This window comes from Thrips palmi, unplaced genomic scaffold, assembly GCF_012932325.1.
Source record: "Thrips palmi isolate BJ-2018 unplaced genomic scaffold, TpBJ-2018v1 HiC_scaffold_10, whole genome shotgun sequence".
Taxonomy (NCBI): Eukaryota; Metazoa; Arthropoda; class Insecta; order Thysanoptera; family Thripidae; genus Thrips; species Thrips palmi.
Window position 1 is genome coordinate 16,289,432 of NW_023144621.1, and position 20,268 is coordinate 16,309,699.

Genomic DNA, 20,268 nt, shown 5'->3' on the forward strand with positions numbered 1-20,268 from the left:
CTGCGCCGCCGTGCCGACCGTGCCGCCACGGCTTGCATGTCTGTTGGCTCCTCAAAGCACTGCCCCTCCCCCGCCCCCTCCCCCTTCCCGATGCCGCCGCCAAGCCTCGACGTTCGCCACCAGCACACTGCTTCCGAACGGTTGCACTCGCGTCTCTCTCTGGCGCTAATTGCCCTCCACTTGTGTTTCGTTTCGCAGTGTGCTGGACGACCCCTACGGCTTGTTTAGGCGATACGTTAGGCGGGGTTCACTTTGCGCCGCGCTTTATTAATTTTTCGCTTAGAGTACTCCCGGGGGAAGTCGGGCCGGCCGTGTTATTAGAAGCTTTCATCACCCCGTCCTCCCCCGCCCCGCCTGTCCGTTTTCATTATTTGCAGCCGCCCTCCCTGCAGGCTGAACACTCGCTCCGTCTCTCTCGCACCCTAGCCACCCTTGCGGGACGCCCCGCGAGTGCGAGAGAGACAGCGCTGCCCGCTGGACTGGGCTGGGCGGCCTCGCCCTTGTTTGCTTCCCGGTGGGCCCGGTGGTGGGCTCGGCGGGGCCCGATGGGGTTGCGGGGGAGCGGGTGACCTTGCGGGCGACCTTGAGGGGCTCCACGGGGACGGGCAGGCCGCAGGGGCGCGGCTGGCTGCGGCCGCTCGGAACCACTTTTAGTTAGCCGATCCGGAAACGGGCGAGGCGCAGCGAGGCGCCGGCGCCACCCGTCCCTCATCATTGGCCGCCATCCGCGCCGTTTTGTCTCTCTCGCACTCGCGGGGCGTCCCGCACGGTCCCGTCGGGGTGCGAGAGAGTCAGAGCGACGAAGGAGCGACTCACACTTGGTTCGGGTTTGACAGTCGGGCCACTGACTCCCAGGCCGGTCCGAGTACGACAGGCCGCCAGGAGCAGGCGGTACTGGCGGTACGCTGGGGCTCCCGAGGGGGCATGGGGGCTCCGCAGCGCCAGCTGGCCGGGCTGGCCCCCATGGGCACCATGGGCCCCTCGCCTCGCGACTCGGCGGTGTGACACGACGACACGATTCGCGGACTCGCGGTTTGGCGCAGCTTCGGGGCCCCCGCCTCGGGGCCCCCCTCCGTATCCCCTCCGGGGCTCGTCTTCGCCGACGACGGTCGTCTCCCGTCTCTCCCGACCCAACCACGTGGATCCCAGTGCCACGTTCAAAAGCCGCGCGTCCACTGCCACGCACATTTGTGTTGGTCACGTGACGGCGGCCCTTTACCGTGTAGCGGCATAGCGCTGCGGCGCCCCCTCCCCCGCCCACGTACCCCCCGCGGCCCCCCGCCCGTCTCTACCCCGCGCCTGCCAGCGCTGCGGCGGCCGTGGCGGTGGCGGCCGCGGCGGCAGTAGCAGCAACCAGCAGCAGCATCTCCGCCGCTGCCGCTGCAGCAAACAACACCAACACAACACACATCGCCACCGCCACCGCACTGTCTACGTGTGGTTCCCTGTCCCTGCAGCTGTGGTTTCCCTCGCAGCCCCGATCCCGGTCTCACTCTTTCGGCCTGTGGTCGCGTGTGAGCTTAGTCGTTGAATCACCAACATGGTTCGCAGAAACAGATATGAGGAGGTCGAGCTTCCCCCTAGGGGCCCCGGTAAGAAAGCAGACAGCTGAGAATTTGTCTCGGTTTGGGACCCCCTGTGGGGACCCCCTTTTGTTGCCATCTGTCAGCCGCTCGGCCCTTGGTGGTGGTTTCGGGGTGTCCGGCCGCCCCCGCGCCCCGCTGGTGACGTGGACGCGGCGCCCGGCCGCGCTGTCCAGCGGGGAAGCCTTTGTAATTCATTGAAATCCTTGGCGAAGCCCTTGGGAGCGCAAGGCGCCCCGTCGGCCGTTCCGGACGGCCGTCCAAAGTGAGGTTATGTTGACGTCCCGCGGGGAACTTTCGCCAGGCTGGACTTGCAGGGCTGTTGCGTGGACGCCTGCTGCGCCTGCTGGCCAGGCCGGCGGCCACGATTCAAAGTCCCGGCAGCTCCTCGAGCAGCTACTGGAACAGGGGCTGCTTGGCGTCAAGGGGATTTCCCCTGATTTTGGCGTGAGGGGTCTTGTAACAAAGGATTCAAGAGTGCTTTGCTGGCACAGGCATGGCAGCACTGTGAGTGTTTTTGTCCTGCTGGGCGATCACTTACTGGCTCTGAACAAGCTGTCGTTGTTCTTTAATGTCATTCAGTCGGTTCTTTCAATTATTTATGACCGCATCATTTGGTTTATCTTGTCTGCCCTGTTCGCTCTCAGACCCATATGGCTCTCTCCGGCAGTGTTTGTCCTGGCTTCAGTGTTTCTTAATTTTTGTTGTTTGTGTGTTTCAGTGGAGGCGCTGGTGTACTGGAGGGATCCCAAGAAATCGGGCATCGTCTTCGGAGGAGTGATGGTGGTCCTCCTCTCCCTCACCTTCTTCTCATTCATCAGTGTTGTGGCTAACCTTTCCCTCCTGGCCCTCGCTGCCACCTTCTGTTTCCGAGTCTATAAGTCAGTTCAGCAGGTGATCCAGAAGACATCAGATGGACACCCTTTCAAGTGAGTGCATCCAATAGTCGAAGTCCCGTTGAGACAACATGCTAGGTCACCTTTATAAAGCCTATATGTCCCGCTGTTAACTGACTATAATCATTCTTCTTTGCAGGGAAATTTTGGAAATGGATCTTGCCCTGCCAGCTGAAAAAGTACGAACGACGAGCGACCTAGCTGTCACTCACATTAACGCTGTTGTTTCGGAGCTTCGTCGTCTCTTCCTTGTGGAGGACTTTGTTGATTCCATCAAGTTTGGCTTCTGCCTGTGGATGCTCACCTACTTAGGATCCTGGTTCAATGGCATGACCCTCATCATTCTTGGTAAGAAACTGTTTTAACTAGTGATCCTGTCACATGCTCTGTGACTTTCGCTTGACTGTTTCTGTTTCCATCTGTTTTCAGGTGTTGTGGGTCTGTTCACCCTCCCTAAGGTGTACGAAACCAACAAGGTCGTTATTGATGAGAAGATCGCCTTAGTTTCAGGCAAAATTAACGAGATCACAGCCAAGTAAGTGCTCTTAATGTTGTATGAAAGTATATTTCATAAAAGTTTTTCTGCAAGTACTCATGGCCTTCTTCTTTTTTTGTTACAGAGTGAAGGCTGCCATTCCCATTGGCAAGAAGGCGGAAGAGAAGAAGGAGCAGTAAATGGGAGCATGAAGAAGCCCAGATTGGGTTTTGTGAAAAGAACCAGAAACGGAGGACTAATGGGCAGTGTTCTGCAATGCCTCTGAATAGCATTAGCTATAAATTTTTTAATACGAAACTTAATTTAACGAAACGCAAATGTGGCTCGACTTGTTTTAAACAGCGTCCAACCAGAACACTCCTTGAGTGTCCGACATCTGTTGTATGATATGGCTGTTAAAGCTCGTTGTTGTTCGTTGTTTTTTTTTTATCTACCACTGCATTAATTTTATTTATTTGTGAATTCCTTTATTTCTTTTTTATATATTAAATTTGTAAGAATTGTACCGCAATGATGAGTGTGTGAGCGCACACTTTTCCTGTTACTGCCAAGCAAGTATCCCAGTTTCCCCTCCCCTCCCCTCCCCTTCCCCCTCCCCCACCCCTTGCTCCTGCTTTCCCTCTCCTCTGTTTTCAAATGAATCAATTTTCCTTAGTGCCTGCTTTGCTCCCCTTTCCTAGCCCTCTCCTCGTCCCGTCCTTGATCTCCTTCCTCTCCTTCAAGAAAGCATTTTGTATTTGTATATCTTCTCCAAATTGAATATAAGTGTGATTTTTACCAGATCATATTCATATAGTTTATGTGATACGTGTATGTTGGAAAAATCTTCAAATTTTAATTGTAAAATGTTAAAATGGTTGTATAAAGTTTGAAGAAGGAAGATAAAACAGTTGTGGAACAAGTATGAGGTTCTTCTTTTTCTTTTTATTTCTTGAAAAGTCAGGCAACTTTGTGTCACTTTATAAATCTTTCCATTGAAGAAGCAATCTAAGAGTAAGTTAGATTTTTTGGCGCATTTGTGATTTAATTCTCTGTAGTTGCGCTAGTCTGTGCATGGCAAGTTCTTTTGATGCCTTCATTGTACACTATATCTTTATTTGATTTTAATTAACTAAAAGCCAAATTGTCAATGTTGCATTCTATTGCACTTAAATTACCTGCTTACTATGTAAACAGCTTGGTTGCTTATTCAATCAATGTTACTTCATTTTCATTAAGACTTAATCTATATAGACTGTAAAGTGACAAAAAGATTTATATATACTTATATATAGACATCTATATATGTGTGAGTGAGAGATGAAGCTCTCTGAGTTTTGTGATTGATCCTTGAAGTCGGAGAGCATGTACCACAAAATTCTCCTCATGCTTAGCTGTGTTTCTAGCCCAAGTACAATTTGGTACTACAAGGTTATTGGCTTCGTTCTCTATTTTTTCTACCACCCACAAAGTCAGGAAGATCTTAAACATAAAATTTCAACCATGCACACTACAGTGATATTTTGAATGCAATTACATGGGTGGAGCAATGTAGGGTCCAGCTACCTATGAAGAAGTTGCTCCAAGGTTTGCAATATTACTCAATTTAAAAATAGAATTTGTAGAATAATTAAATTTTCATCAAAATGAATTTCTTCAGAAAGATTAGGTAGATCTGTCTTTTTCTTTCTACTTCAATTCCCCGATCATGTAGCTGTAAATTACAGATGTATTGGTATTGTGCTTTGTACACAAATAAACATTAAAACTATGTGTGACTTTACTATTTCATACCTGAACCAAGAAATATTCAGCCAAAACCAAGCTGTGTTTAAGGACAAGGATAAATCATGCCACAGGTTTCTATACTACACATTTATTATCTAGCTTTTCATGTTGGTTGAAAAAATATTGATAAGGCGCTTCAAACAATTTTAAGCTGTTTCTTCAGCTCTTCCAAGTTTTTAAATACCTCACCACTACTTACAATTTTTAGAACTTCATCAGTAGAAGGTCCCACATAAGCTGAGTTCCAGCCAGCCCCCTTAGCTCCCAAATAATCAAATTCAAGGGAATTTCCTATGTGCAAACAACTTTCAGGCAGTATGTCTCCTGGAATCTGAGCCCTTGCCAAGTCAAATATTTTCCTGTCAGGTTTCATGACACCTGCTGAGTAGGATGTAAGAATAAAATTGAAAAATGATTGAATTTTTAAGGATTTGAGAGTAGGTTCTAGTCTATCATCATAGTTTGATATGACACCAAGAGGTATATTTTTTTGTTTGAGGTAGTTGAGAAGATCCATCGCTCCATCTGCTAGGGCCCAACACCTAGTTGTCGTATACTCATCAATAAGAAATTTTGCTAGTTGGTGCAATGCTTTCTCATCAGAAGACGGTTGCGCCAACTTGAATGAGTTAACAACGATTTGTGTCCACCACACATTCCATCCTATAGTGTCCCTGCCAAAGTTTGGATGCTGTTTGGTAAGTAATTTCATTTGACCTTTCAAATTTTTCAGAACATCCGCAACATCTACATTGATTCCAAATTGCTTGGCACTTTCTGCGTATTTTACCGCCACAGGAGGTTGAAACATCATTAAGGTTTCAGTCACGTCAAAAGTTATGAGCTTCAAAATCCTAGTCATTTTGGGCACCTGTGAAACAAAAATTATGTCAAAATCACCTTTATAGGTACAGTTAGAGTCAAATAATTCTTTTCTCTAGAGCAAAAATTAACGAAAATTTTAAAAAGCGAAATTGATAGTGCGGGTGAAGCAATGGGAATTGATATTTCTTGATTTAACTTACAAAAAAACAGGACTTACTCATCGTTTATTATTTCCGAAAAAAATAAGACAGAACGCAACTTAGGTTTGAACAGGGAGTAGACAACTGCCATTGAATAAAATTAGAAATAAGAACCTAGACTAACTAACCTTAAGGACAGCACTGTAACGGGATTCGAGTCGATGCTCCGCACGGAAAGTCCTTCAGTTTTCCCAGCTGGTATGTCGAATAGTCAATCAGTACCGTACGAATCCAACAGTTCAAAACGCACCGAACTCGGACGAAATGAACCGGGAAGGCCCCAGCAGACGACGTAGCGCTCAGCTGAGCGGAGGCAGGACGTAAACAAAGACGGAGGCGCCGCCTGGCGGCAGCGCAGGGAAGGACCACCCAGCGGACTGCCTCCGAGAGTCGTGTTCGTCGCTCTGTCTCTCTCACACTGGTGAAGCGAGCCGTGCAAGTGCGAGAGAGACACAGCAACGAAAGCGACTCTCGGAAGCGGCCCGCGGCCCGCGTCGTCTGCTAGCCGCGCAGGCGCAGTGAGGGAACGAAGCGACCTTCGACAAGGCGTGTAGCGTGCACTGGGCGTGCAAGGTGACCCTCCCTGGCTGGGACGTACAGTGCCAGTGTCTGTCTGAGCTGGGCTTGCCGCTTGCCGTCCTGTTCAGCCTTACAGTCCGCTCAGAGAGGAGCGGGACACAACACCAGGCTCGCTTCGCAGTCCGCGCTTCGCCGTGTCGTGTCGCCCAGTCAACGCTTCCGTGCTAACCCGACGGCCGAACCATGTCGGCGCCCAAGACGGACATTGAGAAGAGGAAGCAGATCTCGGTGCGCGGCATCGCGCAGGTGGAGAATGTGACGAACGTCAAGAAGACGTTCAATCGGCACCTGCACTACACGCTGGTCAAGGACCGGAACGTGGCCACTCCCAGGGATTACTACTTCGCCCTCGCCCACACCGTCAAGGACCACCTGACGTCGCGATGGATCCGCACGCAGCAGTACTACTACGAGAAGGACCCCAAGGTAGGCGCCTTGCCTTGCAGGCCACCGCTTGTGCCGACTGTTCGTAGGGCCGCCGGGTTCACCGACCGTGACCCGGCCGCCGGTGTCCTGCCTGCCCTGCTGCCGCTGCTGCCGCCTTGCCTGGCGACGGGCCTAACCTACAAGCCATGCGTGCTGCATGCGTGGGCACGGCAGGCACGGCGTGGCGCGGATTGGCGCGGCGCTGCGTGGCCGCGGCGTGCGGCGTGCGTTTGACGTCCCGCCGGGGGTTGGGTTGGGGCCGCCATCCGCCGCCAACCTGGTCGGCCCCCGTCCGACTTCGATAACGATGCCGCGTCCTTGGGCGACCTTGAAGCGGCGCTAGGCCGAGCTGGGGTGCGGTGGTGCGGCGGTGCACCCCGCCAGCAGCCACGCCCCCGTGCCCCCGCCCTCCCCCCCCCCCCCCCCGCGCGGCTGCAGGTGCAGGCGGCCGGTTTGCGCCGCGTCGCCGCGTCGCTGCCCGTGACCCCGTTTGACTGTCGGGCTGTTGGCGTCCACACGCCGGGTCTTGGCCGTCTTTGGCTGCCTTTGGTGCAACGCGCGCGGAAGCGCGGAATGAGCCGGCGGCGGCCGGCGGCTTTGCCGTGTGTTCGATGACACCTGTCCGATGTTGCCCCCAGGGCGGTAGGTCGACACCGCGCCGTGCCGGGACGCCGCGGACGCCGCCGGCCTGCTTTGACAGGGCTGCCGACTGCCCCGTTTGACCTGTCACCCTGTCACGCGGTGGTCAGGTTGACGCCTCGCGCCCCGCGCCCCTGCACAGTGGGCCTGACCGGTGGAGGCCGTCAAATTTCTAGACGCGTTTTGCGCTCCAGAGTCGCTAAATGGGACTCGAACCGCACGTATGACCCCACTAATGGAGTGCTCTCCGAACGAGGAATCCATTGGTGGGGTCACACGTTCGATTCTTGTTACATTTAGCGACTCTAAAGCTCAAAACACGTCTAGAATTTTGGCCGTCCCCTCCGGTCTTCTGACAAATGCACTGTGCCCTGGTCGTGTTGCGTCCAGGCAGTGACACCTCCGCGATAGCCCTGCCGCGTCCCGCCCCGCGGTCGAGGTGCACTGCCGATCCGGTGTCCGGTTAACGACCCCAGCAGGCATGTCGCTGTCTCTCTCCCTCTCGCCGAGGCGTGCCCGCTCGCGCTGGTGCGAGAGAGACAGCGCTGCCCGGAACGAGTCTGCAGATAAGCCGCACTTCCTGTGCATAATCGCTCGCCTCGCCACTCTCGGCTGCAGTTGTCCGAAAGTGAATGTCGCAATGCGGCGCCTGCAGGTCGATTTCCGCGGATCGCCGGGTTGCTCTGTCTCTCTCGCTGCTGGCGCGCCCCGCGGGGGTGCGACGCGGTGCGACGGGGACAGGACGATCTGCTCCACACGTGCTGACTGGGGGCGGCCAGTGTCATTTCGGCCGTACTGTCTCTTTGGCACCTTTACGGGACGCCCCGTGAGTGCGAGAGAGACAGATTGTGCAGGGGCGGCGGCGCCGTGGACGTCGTCTCCGTCTGTCTCGCCGTGCCGCCGTGCCTCGCGATACGGCCGCCTGGTTACACTTGAGCTTTTCGAAGCAGCGCGCCGAGCCGCGGCCCGGCCTTGGCACTAGAGGCTCGACCGGTTCACGCGTCCCGCGCGTGGTTCGAGCCTCGCGGTGGCCGGCCGGCCGCGGCCGCCGTGTCGCCGGGCCGGCGTCTGTTTGAACGGGGCGCTGGAGCGACGCTGGAGCGGAGCCTCGCTGCACAGTGGACTTGCCAGAAGACCGGTGGAGGCGGCTGAAATTCTAGACGCGTTTTGAGCTCCAGAGTTGCTAAATGGGACTGGAACCGAACGTGTGACCCCACCAATGGATTGCTCTTCGAACAAGGAATCGATTGGTGGGGTCGCACGTTCGGTTCGAGTCCCATTTAGCGACTCAAGCTCAAAACGCGTCTAGAATTTTGGCCGCCTCCACCGGTCTTCTGGCCCACTGTGCGCTGGCCGCCGCAATGGCCGAGCCATGGCGCTGGAGAAGGGCTGGATCGTTTATGACAGAAGATAAGCGACATTTGGACCCCTTCGCCCATCTTTACACGGGCAGGAGTGGCTGGTCGGTCAGTGTGACGTCACCAACCACGTGACCTTGTGAGGACGTTTGGTGCTGAGGTGCAGTCCTTACTAATGAGAAGCCGGGCAGCCTCTCGGGCGAGCGCGGATTCGAGTCCCGCGAAACCGTCACGCGTGGAGCACGTGTTCGCGGGGGTGTGGCCGGCGTGGCTGTCTCTGTTGCTCTCACAGGGGCGCGACAGTAGGTCCTACTATTCTCTCTCGCTCTCGTGGGATTTGGTGGGACGCTGTGCGTAAGGAATCTGCCACCTAGGCCGTGGACGCCGTGGACTTGTTGACGAGGCGCGCAGTGCCGTCTCACTCGCTCCCTCGGATCGCCACATGAGTGCGAGAGAGACAGACCGACCGGTCCTCGTCGGCGCCCTTGTTGCATGACTGGCCTTCCGCAGTATCTGTGGGACATGCTGTGCCATGCTGCGCCGGGTGGACCCCTATCTATGGCCTTGGCGCTCCGCTAGTGCCTGGCGGTGACGGAGTGACGAGGTGTCTCGATGGCCGCCTTCGCGTGAGAGGCCCGACGCTTTGAGTGACCGGTCGCCGGCTTCGTCGTTCTGTCCCTCCCTTACGGTGTGCCCAAGAGTGCGAGAGAGACAGTGATCTCGTCGCCGAGCTGGCCCCCTCGGCGGCTGACCCCACCCCACCCGGCACGCACGACTGCGCGGTGCGCGCGCCACGACGGGTACCTAGCGATACGATAGTGGCGTAACTCTGGCGATATTTTCCGTCGAGATTGTCAGATTGCCTCGCGGTTCGAGTGCAGTATCAACACTGGGGGGTGTCGGCTGATGCTGATACCCCCGGCACCCCTTCCCCCCTTCCTCCCCGTTCCGCTCAGGGGGCGTGCGTCAGTGGGTGGTCGAATGTCGTTCCTAATACATAGTTCCTTGTTGAAAATAAAAATTGACGTCGCTGGTGGCGTCGTTCGGCGCGCGGCCTTGCTGATGCAGTGTGCTAGTGTCGCTGTGTTGTGTTGACACGATTGCGCCCGGCCAGCGGAAGCGGGAGCGAGATGCATCGAATGCACTTTTACTCCCCGATTGCCAAATTGGACTGAAGGCTTGCTTTTTACTCATTCCCTGCGTTGGCCCCGGCGTCGCGCTGTCCCTCTCGCGCCTGCGGGGCGCTCGGTTGGGGTGCGAGAGAGACGGGGCGACGGTGGGGCTCGGACTGACCACGCCATTGCGGCACCGCTGCAGCCCGTCGAGGTGCGCGCACACGCGTGTCGCAAGGAGTGTTGTTGCACCGCTACTGTACACGGCACTGCTCTAAAAGTGGCGCTTGCCGCTTGCCAGTTGCCCGAGGATCCACACGGTGCTTCGCGCTCCGCGTCGCCCCGTCTCTCTCGCTCGCCTGCGAAGCGCCCCGCGAGTGCGAGAGAGACGGTGCGACCATCGCGGCCAAGGTGAGGGTCAGAAAGAATGTCACCGCGGGCCAAATTTCGACTCGGCTCTATCTGGTGTCTAACCCGCGTCTGCGACTACGATTGACAATTCCTTGGTCAGTACTCCAGCATCTTGACCCTTCCTGATTCGGGGCGGGTGTGGCGTCGTTGTTGGAAGGCGAAGGGCGCACGCCAAGCATGTTGCCTGCCGTCTGGGGGAGTGCCATGCCCTCAGCCCACCTCCAGGGCGGCGGCGACGGCCGACCTGACCTCGGCATTCCAGTGCTTTGGTTGGAGCGCCGCGCGGTTCGAGTCGTCAACCCCTCCTGACAAATGCTTTTGGCTGGCGTTGTTTTGGCGGGACAGGTGGTGGGCGCGCCGCTGGTTCGGACGCGGCCCTGTAGCGACTGGCCGCCACTGGCCGCACTGCCGCGCTGGGCTGGGGTTGCCAGGCATTGCCAGATCGGCGACGTTTCGCACGCGCCCTCAGCCGATTTGCTTGCTTTGCTTTGCGTCGCGGGGCTTGGGCAGCGGAGTGATTCTGCGCAGCGTTTTGTCTCTCTCGCAACCAAACGGATCGCCCCACGACGCAGTGGGCCAGAAGACCGATGGAGGCGGTCAAAGTACTTACCCGACGCGTTTTGAGCTCCAGAGTCGCGAGTGGAACTCGAACCGAGCGTGTTACCCCGCTCTCCGCACGAGGAATCCGTTGGTGGGGTCGCACGTTCGGTTCGAGTCCAGCTTAGCGACTCTGGAGCTCAAAACGCGTCTAGAGTTTCGGCCGCCTCCACCGGTCTTCTGGCCCACTGTGCACGAGTGCGAGCGAGACAGAGTGCCACTGTCCGGCGGTGCCGCGGGCGGTGCGCAGTGTCCCTCCAACGCCGAGGGGTGCTTGCTGTGCTGCGGCCTGCGGGCCTCGCGGCTCTGCCAGCTGCTTGGGCTAAAGTTAGCCGCACGCCACGCGGGTGATATTGTCGCGGTGCCCTCGTCGCTCTGTCTCTCTCGCACCGCTGCGGGGCGCGCCGTGAGTGCGAGGGAGACAGAGCGACGGGGGCGTTGTTCGGAACGGGCCTGCAGTGGCTGCCGCTGCTGATCAAGGGGATGGCGGGCCGGGTGGGAAAGGCTGAGGGGTGGGCGTTTAATAAACGTGTACCGCTGATGACAGGGGTCAACAACTTGCGCCCTCAGAGCGCGGCTTGCGTTTTTCGCGGGGCCCTTCTTGCGCGCCTGGCCGGTCGAGACGGACTTCAACTGCACAGAGCTAGCTTCGTGTGCTGTTTTTAAAGTCTCCACTTGTTTTGCCTGAGCGCATTCCGACCCCTTTCGTGTGACATGTCGATTCCAAGTGTTCATGACTCAATCTCTTTATTTTTAGAAGTCGGTGCTTTTTAGCGGTGGATCGACTGGGATTCGATGTCGCGGGCTGCGTGGCCGTCTCGTTGCACAATAGGCGCTGTGAGGTTACTCGGCGCATCCGGGTGCATCTTATCTGGCGGGGCCCTCGGAAGGCCGCGGCGCCGCGGACGGCTGCTCTGTCTCTCTCGCACCCACGCGGCTCGCCCCGTGAGTGCGAGAGAGACGGAGCGATGTACATCATCGAGATCTAGAGGGGCGTTAAGCGAGTGCACGCACGGGGTGTCGCGGAGGGTCAAGGCTGGGGGTGCGAGGGAGACAGACCGCCTGCCTGGTGATTCGTCGCTCTGTCTCTCTCGCTCCGCTGGGACGCCCCACGAGTGCGACAGAGACGGAGCGACGGAGCCTTGACCCCTGCATGCGTAGGCGCCAGTGCTGCAGTGCCCTGCCATGGCCCTGCAGTGCTCCCCCTTTGGCGACGGGGGTGTCCGGGTGCTATCTCGGTCCCCCTTTCCCGTTTGAATGGGCGTTCTGCGATTGGAGGTCGTCGGGGCTCGCCAGTGCACTCGAGGGAAGGCTGCGCTGAGCGGCCCAAGTTCACGGGGGTTACGGGAGGGTGGGCGATGGCTCGCCGATGTCTCGCCGGTGGCGGTGCAATGTGCGTGCACGTTAACGTTATCGGACGGACGCCGTTGGCGTGAATGGGGCAACGGCGGTGCCTATAGCCCGATTACCCTAAGCTGGGCCGCGCGGGCTGCGGCCAGCCTAAGGCCGGCCTGTCAAGGATAACATGCGCGGGCCTTGGGCTGCCGAGGCCGTTTGCGGAAGCATTATAAACTTTACACTGAACTTAGCATTTGCCGCATTGACAAACGTGAGATTGTTGAGCTTCCGGTGTCGAAGTGGTCTGGTGTGAATGTGGTTGTAACAATGTCTTGCCTTGGTGTTTCAGCGCGTCTACTACCTGTCCCTGGAGTACTACATGGGTCGCTCCCTGCAGAACACCATGATCAACCTGGGCATCCAGGGCGCCTGCGACGAGGCCATGTACCAGGTGAGGCGTCCTTCTTGGCGACCTAGCACGCTGATTTGGTCCTGCACTGGTGAAACAAAGGCATAAATCGTTAATGCCTTTGGGAAGGGCATTAAAATTTTGCTTGAAATTCCTATACCATTTACGCCCTTCCCAGGGGCATAAAACGATTTAGGCCCTTGCAATGGCGTAAAAGAGCATTTATGCCCTAAAGGGCGTAATTTTTATGCCTTTGTTTTACCAGTGTGGTTTTGTGTGTTCAACGCGGTTTTTGTCCGACAGGTCGGCCTGGACATCGAGGAGCTGGAGGACCTGGAGGAGGACGCTGGCCTCGGCAACGGCGGTCTGGGCCGTCTGGCCGCCTGCTTCCTGGACTCCATGGCCACCCTGGGCCTGGCCGCGTACGGCTACGGCATCCGCTACGAGTACGGCATCTTCGCGCAGAAGATCAAGAACGGAGAGCAGGTCTGTTCACCACCCGACGCACAGTGGGCCAGAAGACCGGAGGAGGCGGCCAAAACTCTGAACGCGTTTTGAGCTCGAGAGTCGCTAAACGGGGCTCGAGCTGAGCGTGTGACCGCACCAATGGATTTCTCGTTCAGAGAGCAATCCATTGGTGGGGTCACACGTTCGGTTCGAGTACTGTTTAGCGACTCTGGAGCTCAAAACGAGTCTAGTATTTTGACCGCCTCCACCGGTCTTCTGGCCCACTGTGCGACTCCCCGTCCTTGTCGAATGAGACTGAAGTGAATTAATTTGTCGTGTCCTCGCTGCAGACTGAGGAGCCCGATGACTGGCTGCGGTTCGGCAACCCCTGGGAGAAGGCCCGCCCCGAGTACATGCTGCCCGTCAACTTCTACGGACGCGTGGAGGACACCCCGCGCGGCAAGAAGTGGGTCGACACCCAGGTGAGCTGGGCGTGTCAGGGCCGACCCCGACCGCCTGCGGCCCTCGGCGTAGGCAACATCTGGTGCTCCACACGCCGGTGCGTCGCCGCGGCCTACCCGCCAGGCGCTTGGCTCAGTGCTGCTGTGCGTGTTGCAGGTGGTGTTCGCCATGCCCTACGACAACCCCATCCCCGGCTACGGCAACAACGTCGTCAACACCCTGCGTCTGTGGTCTGCCAAGTCGCCCGTCGAGTTCAACCTCAAGTTCTGTGAGTATTTTTGTTTTTCTGGTGGGGGTCCCGTTGACTTGCGCGGCTTCGCTGACTGTTCTCTTCCTCTAGTCAACGACGGAGACTACATCCAGGCCGTGCTGGACCGCAACTTGGCTGAGAACATCTCCAGGGTGCTGTACCCCAATGACAACTTCTTCGAGGGCAAGGAGCTGCGTCTGAAGCAGGAGTACTTCATGTGCGCCGCCACCCTCCAGGTATCACTCACTGGGGTGCAAGTGCGTGACGCAGTGACGCGTGGCGCTGGACGTGCGTACTAATCCGACTTGTCCTCAGGACATCATCCGGCGCTTCAAGTCCTCCAAGTTCGGCAGCAAGGAGGCTGTCCGCACCTCGTTCGACTCGTTCCCCGACAAGGTGGCCATCCAGCTGAACGACACCCACCCGTCCCTGGCCATCCCCGAGCTGATGCGCATCCTCATGGACGTGGAGGGACTTCCCTGGGACAAGGCCTGGGACGTGACGGTCCGCACTTGCGCCTACACCAACCACACCGTGTTGCCCGAGGCCCTGGAGAGGTGGCCCACGTCCATGCTGGAGAGCATCCTGCCCAGGCACATGCAGATCATCTACCACATCAACCACCTCCATCTCGAGGTTTGTCGCGGCATCCTTTTGTTGACTTCGCGCTTCTCACGTGTTGCTTGACTCAATCTTTGCGGCTTTCCAGAACATCAGCAAGAAATACCCCGGCGACTTTGACCGCATTCGGCGGATGTCCTTGATTGAGGAGGAGGGCGAGAAGCGAGTCAACATGGCTCATCTTTCCATTGTTGGATCTCACGCTGTCAACGGTGTTGCAGCCATCCACTCTGAGATTCTGGTCAAGAGTGTGTAAGTACCCATCTCAACAGTTTCATCGTTGACACTTCGGTAGATCATCGGTTTGATCTGTTCTTCCTGGCACAGGTTTAAGGACTTTGCGGAGATGAACCCTGAGAAGTTCCAGAACAAGACCAACGGTATCACTCCCCGCCGTTGGCTGCTGCTCTGCAACCCTGGTCTTGCTGATCTCATCGCTGAGGTAAGTGAGCAGGCTTGCCCTTTACAACCTCCACCCAACCTCCAACCTGTACTAATTTTTCTCGTGTTTAGAAAATTGGTGAGGAATGGACTGTCCACCTGGAGCAGCTCGCTCAGCTCAAGCCTCTCGCCAAGGATCCCAACTTCCAGCGTGCTGTCATGAAAGTAAAGCAGGAGAACAAGCTGAGACTGGCAGCCATCCTGGAAAAGGATTATGGTGTCAAGATCAATGTTGCGTCCATCTTCGACATTCAGGTTCATTTCTTTCCAACTTCAAATGTAATTTGTCAGTGGTAGAGTTTGAACTAACGCTTTTTCGCATTCAACAGGTGAAACGTATCCATGAGTACAAACGCCAGCTTCTGAACTGCCTGCACATCATCACATTGTACAACCGCATCAAGCAGAACCCTCAGGCCAAGTTTGTCCCCAGAACTGTCATGATTGGTGGCAAGGTAGGTTTTGTTTCAATTTTTGTTACTTTCCAACTGGTCTCTTCACCAGTTTACTGACCTCCCCTCTTCTTTCTAGGCTGCTCCTGGTTATTACATGGCTAAGAGCATAATTCGCCTCATTTGCGCTGTTGCCAATGTTGTGAACAACGACCCCATTGTGGGTGATCGCCTCAAGGTTATTTTCTTGGAAAACTACCGTGTCACTCTGGCTGAGCGCATTATCCCTGCTGCTGACCTTAGTGAACAGATCTCTACTGCTGGTACTGAGGCATCAGGCACTGGAAACATGAAGTTCATGGTAAGTTACTATTGTCAAGCTGTGCTATAATCATGAATGCTTTTTTTGGGGGGTGCCTAAAGTTCATTTCTTTTGCAGTTGAACGGTGCCCTCACTGTGGGTACATTGGATGGAGCCAATGTTGAGATGGCTGAGGAGATGGGCAATGACAACATCTTTATCTTCGGTATGACTGTCGATGAAGTTGAGGCTCTGCAGAAGCGTGGATACAATGCCTATGATTACTACAACCGCATTCCCGAGCTCCGACAGTGTGTGGATCAAATCCAGAATGGTTTCTTCTCTCCTGGAAACCCAGACTCCTTCCGTGATGTGGCAGATGTTCTTCTGAAGTATGACAGGTGTGTAGACACTTCCCTGGGAAATTGCTGAAATATGAGTGCTACTCAGCATTGGCTTGAGTTGGTGGATAATTTATTCTACCTCTCAGCAAGTATAAGCTTTTATCCTGTGTTAACCCTTCTATTTTCCTAAACAGGTTCTATCTGTTTGCTGATTATGAAGACTACATTAAGTGCCAGGACAAGGTGGCTGAATGTTACCAGGTACTTGTTTTCCTGTTTTGTTTTTCATGTTTCATTTATCTTTGTATTGTTTTATAACGTTTGTTGTTTGTTGCAGAACCAGTCCAAGTGGGCTGAAATGGCCATCATGAACATTGCCTCATCTGGCAAGTTCTCAAGTGACAGGACCATCGCGGAGTATGCGAGGGAAATCTGGGGTTGTGAGCCATCATGGGAGAAGTTGCCTGCTCCTCATGAACCACGAGATGACGAAACCAAGTAGAGCAAGACTGCCATCAAGTGTTCCTCGATTAATACTCAAGCACAATGTCAGCATAAAATGTGGCATGGCTTTAAGCCAGGCAATTTCCAGTCATTTCTTTTTGTCTTGTGCTAGAAAACTTTTAGTGCCAAATTTGTGCCATGTGATCTTTTCCTAATTTTAAATTCAATTTCAAACTTTTATATCATGTCATTGTAATGACTTTTACTCTTGGCTATGAACTCCATTTACTGCCAAAAGTAACTTGTCCAAGTTTGAATTTGTATGCTTGCATTAAGAGTGCCATTAGAAAGTCAATTTCAATTTGTATGTACATATACTGTTAAATGATCATCACATATATATTGTTTGGTTTATATTTTAAGTGTTACAATGTTTCAAAATGTGCTCAGCACAAATTAATTTATCTGTTTTATAACTGTTAAATATTTTAAATTGTGCCATATTGTTCCAGACATGTTAACTGCTCGGAAAAGTGCTCGTTGTTAGAAAGTCTGCTGCTTTTCCTTGTTTTAGGGATAATGCATGTAGAATTTGGAGGACTGCCATCGTTTGCCCTGCATTATTTTCCATTTTAAAGTTTATTTTTTATAAGCATGGCTATGAGGGCCCTGGTGTCCATCATTATCAGGGAGTTTGTCATGTTTCAACTAGTCTTTTTAAATAAACATCTTTTGATTTCTTTACCTACTAAGTTTCCTTGACTAACCCTAATATTCTCATACAAAATTAATTGGAATGTGTGTTCCAAAATTCATACTTTAAGATAAATTTAGTGCTAATCCAAAGATTATTTTACAGAAGCAGACTGGAGTTAACTTAAATTCGTCAAGTTGATAGCCTGTGACCATTTTCTTGCCACACTGAGAAGCTGAATTTAATGCGAATTATTTTACACACTTGGAACCCATTCACACCTTTACTTGGAAGTAAAATTTATATCCTACTCACTGACAGTAGTTGATAAATTGAACTCTAGGAATAGACTCCACTTGTGAGCAAAGAAACACAAATTTTAACCAAGAACCAACTTCTTTATTTTGCCACTCAAGTCTGGTTTTGCTACTCATTCCATCATTCTTCACCGCACCATCTACACACCAAAAATAATGTTCTATAAATAGGGAACGTAGAGGAAAGAAAACATCAATCCCCAGCCCATAGCTCGTGAATGTTTGACTTCAGAAATATAACATTAGGGGCCTTCAAAAATAACAATAATAAACTGTGGCTTTCATTTTACACCCCTGTTGTATGGGGCCTAGCAGCACCAGTCAATAATACCATTTTACAAAAAAAAAAAAGTGTAAGCGGCGCAGAGAAAAACCACAGCCTGCGAGCAGTATCACTGCTTTTAATATTCCACATTGGATAAATTAACATATTCACATTTTCACAGCTCTGAGATATAGCTTGTGTAGAAAAGATTTGACCAGAGGCAATGTTGACTCTCACAAGATTAATTTAAATACATAATTAAAAAAAGGAAAGTTTAAAATGCAAGTTAGACTGGATATACAACACATGTCAAACATGTATTAATTTTTACATAATTCAGTACAACCTGAAACGGAACCAGCCTATTTGGTGTCGTTACACATCATATCCATCCAAAAATAAATGGAAATAGAAGCACACAAGGTTCTTATCAGAGATTAATATTTATACAATACCCATATGGTGAAGATTGAGTTCAGTGAATGGCACTTGTGATGTCAATGCCTAATGCCACACACACTCCTGCCAAAACCTATCGTATTTTGTTTTGAAAAAAAAAAAAAACTTGTTACACTGAGGCAGGTTGCCGGGTTGAAGGCTGTGTCTTGCTTCAATCACTTAGGTCTCTCTTAGTTATCACTTATTTCACATAACACAAAGTCTTGAGCTGTTCAGCACAGACACGATGGGTGCCACAGGAGCCTGTCTAACTTGGTGGCGTACAACTCTCACTTTGCTCTGCTCAGCGGCAGTTTGCTGCTTTCAGCTTTGGTCCCGGAGAGCATCCCATTTATTGCCAAGAGACAAATTAGGACCTTGACCTGAGGAAGCCATTTTCGGATTATAAGTTGAAGTGTTGGTTCTGGCGTTCCGCACTTCTTCAAATCCTCTTCCATCTTCTCGTCTGGAACAAAGAAAGCTCATTTAAATATTCTGGAGACTGAAGGATATTTGCAGTTGTTACAAGTCTTTCACTCAGTCCTTACCTCCTTCCCCAGGCTGTGTTGGGTGTGTCATTGTTGGCAGCAGAGAGGGTAGGGAAGTAAGCTTCATTTGTGATATCAGGAGCAGCTCTACTTTTAAATCGTGAGCCTGGAAACAAAAGGTATACTGAAGAAACAACTTCCAAAAAACGTATATAGCTGGCCGTAACATTGGAAAAGGTCACCTACTAGATAATGGTTGATGATGCATGGATGAGGAGTAGCTGTTTGGAGAGGAGTAGCTGCTTGGCGAAGGAGAGAAACTGGTAGCAGGTGCATAATGTGAGGGGGCATTGCGGAGATGGGGCGGAATATAGCCCGACTTGCCGCCGCCGCCACCACCATCTGTGGGTGGAGGTGGCTGGGATCTGATTTCCTCTACAATTGAAAAAAGCAATACAAGAATTAAAATCCAACACTAACAGAACAGTCAAGTACAAAATATAATATAACTACACAAACCTCTAACAGGCTCTTCAGGTTGAGGTGCCTGGGGAACACTCATCCATGGTCCAGAAGGTTGCTTTTTGCGTGATACCATGACACCGTCCTCATTTTCCACCATCTCGTTTTCATCATCATCACCGTCGCCATTATCGGCATTGGCTGTTTCGCTAATCTGGAGATTTTGAATTTTCAAATTTGTGTAATCCTTCTTTTCTTCTTCAAAGTCCTTCCACTCATCTTCCTCCTGCAAGAGTAAAAGCAACAATGATTAAATGCAGCGACAATAAGGCATCATCAAACATGGGTATGAAAATATATTTAGACCCGGTAGCCTTGGCATGTATAGATGTCAAGCTGTGACATAAGATACTAAAACCGGTGACATTAAATGACGTAATCACTCATGGAATAACACAATGGTAAGAAATAAAAATTTTGAAGTTACATGATGCAAGGTGCAAGATGAATTGAGAAGAGACGACATGAAGATATCAAAAGTCTACAGGCCATTATAACCTAAATGCAACCCGGTTCACACCCTCATTTCACCAAAATTTGACATAAGGCACCCAATTTGACTTGAACAAAAATGTAAAGAAACAAGAAAGTAGAAAACTATCATTCAAATTGGACAAATTTGGGAGAAAAATGAGAAAATATTGAACATGACATTCAATATGGCCGATAGTCGAAATCCATATGGCCCATTAATTGAAATTTACCCACCTTCCTTTCGCTGCCTGGTTCTCCATCGCCATCCACGTTTTGAGACGACAAGAGCTTCTTGTTTTCCTTAACTTTTTCCTTTTCACGTCGATGAGTTTCCTCTAATTTTTTGGCTAATTCTTCGGTCGTCGTGAACTTCTTGCCTCCTTTTGACTTCTTACGGTCCTTTTTAGCAAAGAAATCGTCGAGGTCTGCCATGGTGATGAAGGAAATGTGCAGGGTCTGCTTCAGCAAATAGTTAAAAGATAAATTGTAGAATAAAACGAACAATAAAAGAAAATTTTGCAAGCAGTAGTCGTCATGTGTACCACCTCCAACGACAACCCGGAAACCAGCCCGCGCCGGAAACTACACTGCCAAGTCCGTGTCAACGACTGTGTGCCATTTCAGCCCTCATGGTGAATTTAAATTTTCTTAAGGAAGATGGCAAGTCTTTTCTCACATCCCAGTAAGATCTACGAGGATTGGACTTCTGTCTGCTTCTGTGTACAAGTGGTT

The 20,268-nt window shown here is 52.4% G+C and overlaps 4 protein-coding genes across 11 annotated transcripts in view; 2 read left to right on the forward strand and 2 right to left on the reverse strand.

Moving 5' to 3' along the window:
• Positions 1–3,879, forward strand: part of LOC117653991 (reticulon-1-A) — a 30,620-nt gene extending 26,741 nt beyond the window's left edge. For 6 of the 7 annotated variants that reach the window (XM_034400098.1, XM_034400108.1, XM_034400134.1 and 3 more), the window contains 4 exons: positions 2,305–2,512; positions 2,619–2,827; positions 2,909–3,014; positions 3,100–3,879. In XM_034400098.1, the coding sequence (XP_034255989.1) occupies positions 2,305–2,512; positions 2,619–2,827; positions 2,909–3,014; positions 3,100–3,154 (578 nt within the window). In that variant the 3' untranslated portion in view covers positions 3,155–3,879. Of the gene's footprint in view, positions 1–1,402; positions 1,593–2,304; positions 2,513–2,618; positions 2,828–2,908; positions 3,015–3,099 lie in introns of those variants that run through there. The other variant, XM_034400126.1, reaches the window with a different exon arrangement.
• A 939-nt stretch (positions 3,880–4,818) lies between these two features.
• On the reverse strand, positions 4,819–6,515 carry LOC117654029 (rhythmically expressed gene 2 protein-like). The gene is made up of 2 exons (XM_034400152.1): positions 5,896–6,515; positions 4,819–5,613 (listed from the first exon to the last, which is right to left on the reverse strand). Exon 2 carries the CDS (start codon positions 5,602–5,604, stop codon positions 4,879–4,881), a length of 726 nt encoding a protein of 241 aa, XP_034256043.1. The 5' UTR covers positions 5,605–5,613; positions 5,896–6,515; the 3' UTR covers positions 4,819–4,878.
• Positions 6,516–6,529: 14 nt separating this feature from the next.
• Positions 6,530–17,082, forward strand: LOC117653925 (glycogen phosphorylase). The gene is made up of 15 exons (XM_034399961.1): positions 6,530–6,772; positions 12,577–12,678; positions 12,940–13,122; positions 13,434–13,565; positions 13,702–13,813; positions 13,886–14,031; positions 14,111–14,431; positions 14,505–14,668; positions 14,744–14,858; positions 14,930–15,112; positions 15,187–15,312; positions 15,389–15,610; positions 15,689–15,951; positions 16,089–16,155; positions 16,232–17,082. The coding sequence occupies exons 1-15, from the start codon at positions 6,530–6,532 to the stop codon at positions 16,394–16,396; spliced, it is 2,544 nt and encodes an 847-aa protein (XP_034255852.1). The 3' UTR covers positions 16,397–17,082.
• A 327-nt stretch (positions 17,083–17,409) lies between these two features.
• On the reverse strand, positions 17,410–20,219 carry LOC117654028 (protein CDV3 homolog). Of its 2 annotated transcripts, XM_034400151.1 has the most exons (6): positions 20,082–20,219; positions 19,771–19,992; positions 19,060–19,288; positions 18,787–18,975; positions 18,601–18,706; positions 17,410–18,518 (listed from the first exon to the last, which is right to left on the reverse strand). In XM_034400151.1, exons 2-6 carry the CDS (start codon positions 19,966–19,968, stop codon positions 18,377–18,379), a joined length of 864 nt encoding a protein of 287 aa, XP_034256042.1. In that variant the 5' UTR covers positions 19,969–19,992; positions 20,082–20,219; the 3' UTR covers positions 17,410–18,376. The 2 variants fall into 2 exon arrangements, with proteins under 2 accessions (XP_034256042.1, XP_034256041.1); XM_034400150.1 differs by lacking the exon at positions 20,082–20,219 and having other exon boundaries at positions 19,771–20,075.
• Positions 20,220–20,268: the final 49 nt, after the last annotated feature.